General features: G+C 50.5%; 1 protein-coding gene across 1 annotated transcript in view; it reads right to left on the minus strand.

Moving 5' to 3' along the window:
• The window catches only part of KMO (kynurenine 3-monooxygenase (kynurenine 3-hydroxylase)), a 9,667-nt gene extending 9,446 nt beyond the window's left edge, over positions 1-221 (minus strand). The window contains exon 1 of the mRNA XM_010157802.1: positions 168-221. Coding sequence (XP_010156104.1) covers positions 168-221 — 54 coding nt within the window. The remainder of the gene's footprint in view (positions 1-167) is intronic.
• Between the last annotated feature and the right edge of the window lie 3,133 nt (positions 222-3,354).

Here is a 3,354-nt window from a genome sequence, read left to right on the forward strand (position 1 = left end):
ACAAGCCTCGCTGTCTCCCGCTGTGGGACCTCAACCAACCCCTCCGTAACACCCTGTCACCTGAAGGAATGATTTTAAGAAAAAAGATTCCTCCCACACCCAAGCAGCACTTGGGCCCCGGCTCCCTGGCAGACGCAATCACACGGCAGCTGAAGTGCGTTTCCTACCAGCCCGCCACCAACGACAGCGACTCTTTTTCCCGTCGGGTCACCAGGCTCCATCGCTGGGGCAGCCCTTGGTTTCGCAGGTTCGTACTGCGGCGTCCCCGCTCCCTGTCCTGCCGCCCTGCCCTGGCCAGGGGGGAGGGAAAGGGGAAGGACATGGGCGGCTGAGTCACACGTGGGTTCTTCTGCCCCGGTTCCCATTAAAGTTTAACTCCCAGCCCAGACTGTGAGTGACTCAGCCTGGCCGTGTGGCCAGCCCCCCCAAGCCTCAGGTGAAGAGACGTGGATGTGTGGTATTCTGCAGCCAGGCCCTAGTAAAAGGCCTCTTTTGGAAACCATAAAGCAATTCTTCAGCCCTCAAGGACCCCCCAGTGAAACGCGCACAGGGCAGAACTTGCATCTGCTGGGCTTTTGCTGGTGCTTCGCTGGGCTGTGACTGCAGAGGCACCAGTAGGACGATGCGGATTAAATCCTGGAGCCTCGCGGGCACTTTCCTGAGGGTGGGATGTGACCCACACTGCTTGTCCAGCTGCAAGGACTTCTGTTGCCCAAGGAAGCTGTGCATGGCTTGAGCAGTTTGGGGTGTGGTGCTGAGCAGAGGGTCCATGCCTAAACTGCAGAAGCTTCCCAGGACTTGGATGAGGCTGCGAGGAGACATCTCTGCGTGCACTGTTTTACCTGCCCATCCTGGGGAGGAAGGCTCTGCTGAGCCAACGCTGCACACAGGAAGGTTTTAAAAGGGAGGAGCCAATTACAGACTACACACAGTAATGAAACAGCAGACAGGGAAAACACATACCCTAACATACACCGTCTACCATTTATTGCTAAACCTGCAGTGCACCGCCCAGAACAACAGTCTGGTCTCAAGGGAGCAAGACCAAATCCCCACACAAGCACAGCGCTGTTCTCCATCGTGCGTCCTGGTTCCTGGTGCATCACTGTGCTGTGCCACACCATGCCATGGTCCCATCCTGCTGTACTGTGCAAGGAGAGAACATGCAGGTCAGGGTCAACAGGACCCCCAGGCCCAGACTGAAATGGGACTGCTGGAGGACAGGGGTCCCACGTGAGGCTGGGTGGGCTTATTGAAGGCTATTAACTGCCCATGGGCCCTGCACTGCGTCCGCACGAGTGGTCACTGAAGACCCTCCGCTGGGCTTCTCTGATCTACGCAGCAGTGATCGACCCACGCTATCTGATTGACTCGCACCCAGCAAAGAAAACAGAGCAGAGAGAGCAAAGAGCAAGGTAGGTTTTACATGGTAAATAAATAGTTCATTAATTGTTTTCAGAGCACAGACAGCACACCATTAGTTTCCAGCAGGGACAGCTATTATTTGGAAGTATCCTTCACAGCACCGTTTGCATACTTGTCTGGTAGGCCTTACAGATCCCTCCATCACCCTGGCTTCCCAAATGGATAGCAGTACGTTAAGGTATGCCAATTAACGCACGGAGTCCTGTGAATAACACAGCACACGGTTGGGTAACTACAGCTCGTCTTGTGTCGTGGTTTCACCCCAGCTAGCAATTAAGCACCACACGGCCACTCGCTCACCTTCCACCCCCCCTCCAGTGGAGGAAGAGAATTGGAGGAAAGGAAAAGGAAACTCATGGGCTGAGATAAGAACAATTTAATAATTGAATGTAAATGAATAAAATAGTGATACTAATAATATTAACAATACTAATAATAATGTCATGAAAACAATAGAAAATAGAACAAGTTATACAATTTCTCACCACTCACTTACTGACACACAGCCAGGTCCTGAGTAGCAAGTCAGAGCCAGAGACCCCGAGAGCCGGAGCCCAAGAATGATCGCAGCAGAGTCTGAGAAAGCCCCACGAGCGAGAGAGCAACCAAGAAAGCCAACCAACCCACCAACTGAACAAATGAACAAAACGAACAACAAACCAATGAGCAAACGAGCTATGGCCCCCCAGCACACCCCCGGCTTAATGAGACACCCCCTTGGTCTGTTTGGGTTAGCTGTCTGGATTGCATCCCACCAGCACAGCTTGTAACAAGAAAGTTGGGAACACAGGAGCAGTATCAGAAGCTGAAAAAGTCCTTGAATTGGTACACACTCCTTAGCACACAGCTAAAACCACCAGTGCTATCAGTACTCAGGGCAGATCCAAAACAGCCTCATACCAGCTACTGCGAAGAAAATTAACTCTGTCCTGGCTAAAACCTTGTTGTAATACTGCTTGACTTAGTCTTGTCCTGACTAAACCATCTTGTAATCCCGCTTTCTGCACAAGCAGCCTCAGCCACGCTCTGTGTACTGTCCCGGAGGCAGGAGGCACGGGGGAAACACGGGAGCCCTCGGTGCACGGTGCTGTGTGGTGCAGTAAGTGGGACACCGCCCGCAAGTTTTTGCTTCCAAGCTGATTCACACCAGCTTCCCGCTGCCAAACCGGTCTCCTCAGCTACTGAGAGTAGCTCTTGGCAAACCAGATTAAACTTTGCCCCCACCAAGGGCAATATCTTTTCTTCTGGGTAACCATTCCAAACAAAATTTAGGGCCCTGGGTTATCTTCATCAAATTCACTTTAAAACTGCACCAGACACAAACAACATAAAGGTGTTCTCCACTTCAAAACCTGGAGAAGGTGGGAAGTCATTGAGAAAGTGCTACTAATTCACTGTTTATCTTTCTGTGTTAAACACAACCAGGTTGCTGCGAGCATGAAGCATGGCTTGATTAAAGCCCTGAGTGCGCCTTCCAGGGAGTCCTAAATGAAAACAAAAAGAACAGGATAGCGTGGAATTGGATTCAAGCCAGCCCCCCTGAAAATTAGTGGGAAAAACAGAGAAGGGGAAAGTGTTTGACTTATGTTGCTGAAGAAAAAGACATGCCAATATCCAAGGAAGAATCTCAGGATCTTTTTTTTTTTTTTTAAATCAAGTCTAAATCCTGATTATGTGAGGGAAAGTTTGAGAAATAATGAAACAAATATATGCAATTCCAGGCTGCTTAAATCACCTTCCAATAGATTTATGAGAAGAAAACCGTGGGTACCTTTGTAAATGTGAGATTTGGGAGAGACTGAGCGGCAGAGCCCTCCTGGGGCAGAGAACGTGGGCTGTGCTGAGCTGGGGGTGGGCACTGCACTTCAACATTCAAACCCCATGACCGCAGGAGCAGATTTATTTCTGTTCTTCTCCACTGAGAGCGGT

The sequence above is a fragment of the Eurypyga helias genome, unplaced genomic scaffold (assembly GCF_000690775.1).
Source record: "Eurypyga helias isolate BGI_N326 unplaced genomic scaffold, ASM69077v1 scaffold2088, whole genome shotgun sequence".
Lineage (NCBI taxonomy): Eukaryota > Metazoa > Chordata > Aves > Eurypygiformes > Eurypygidae > Eurypyga > Eurypyga helias.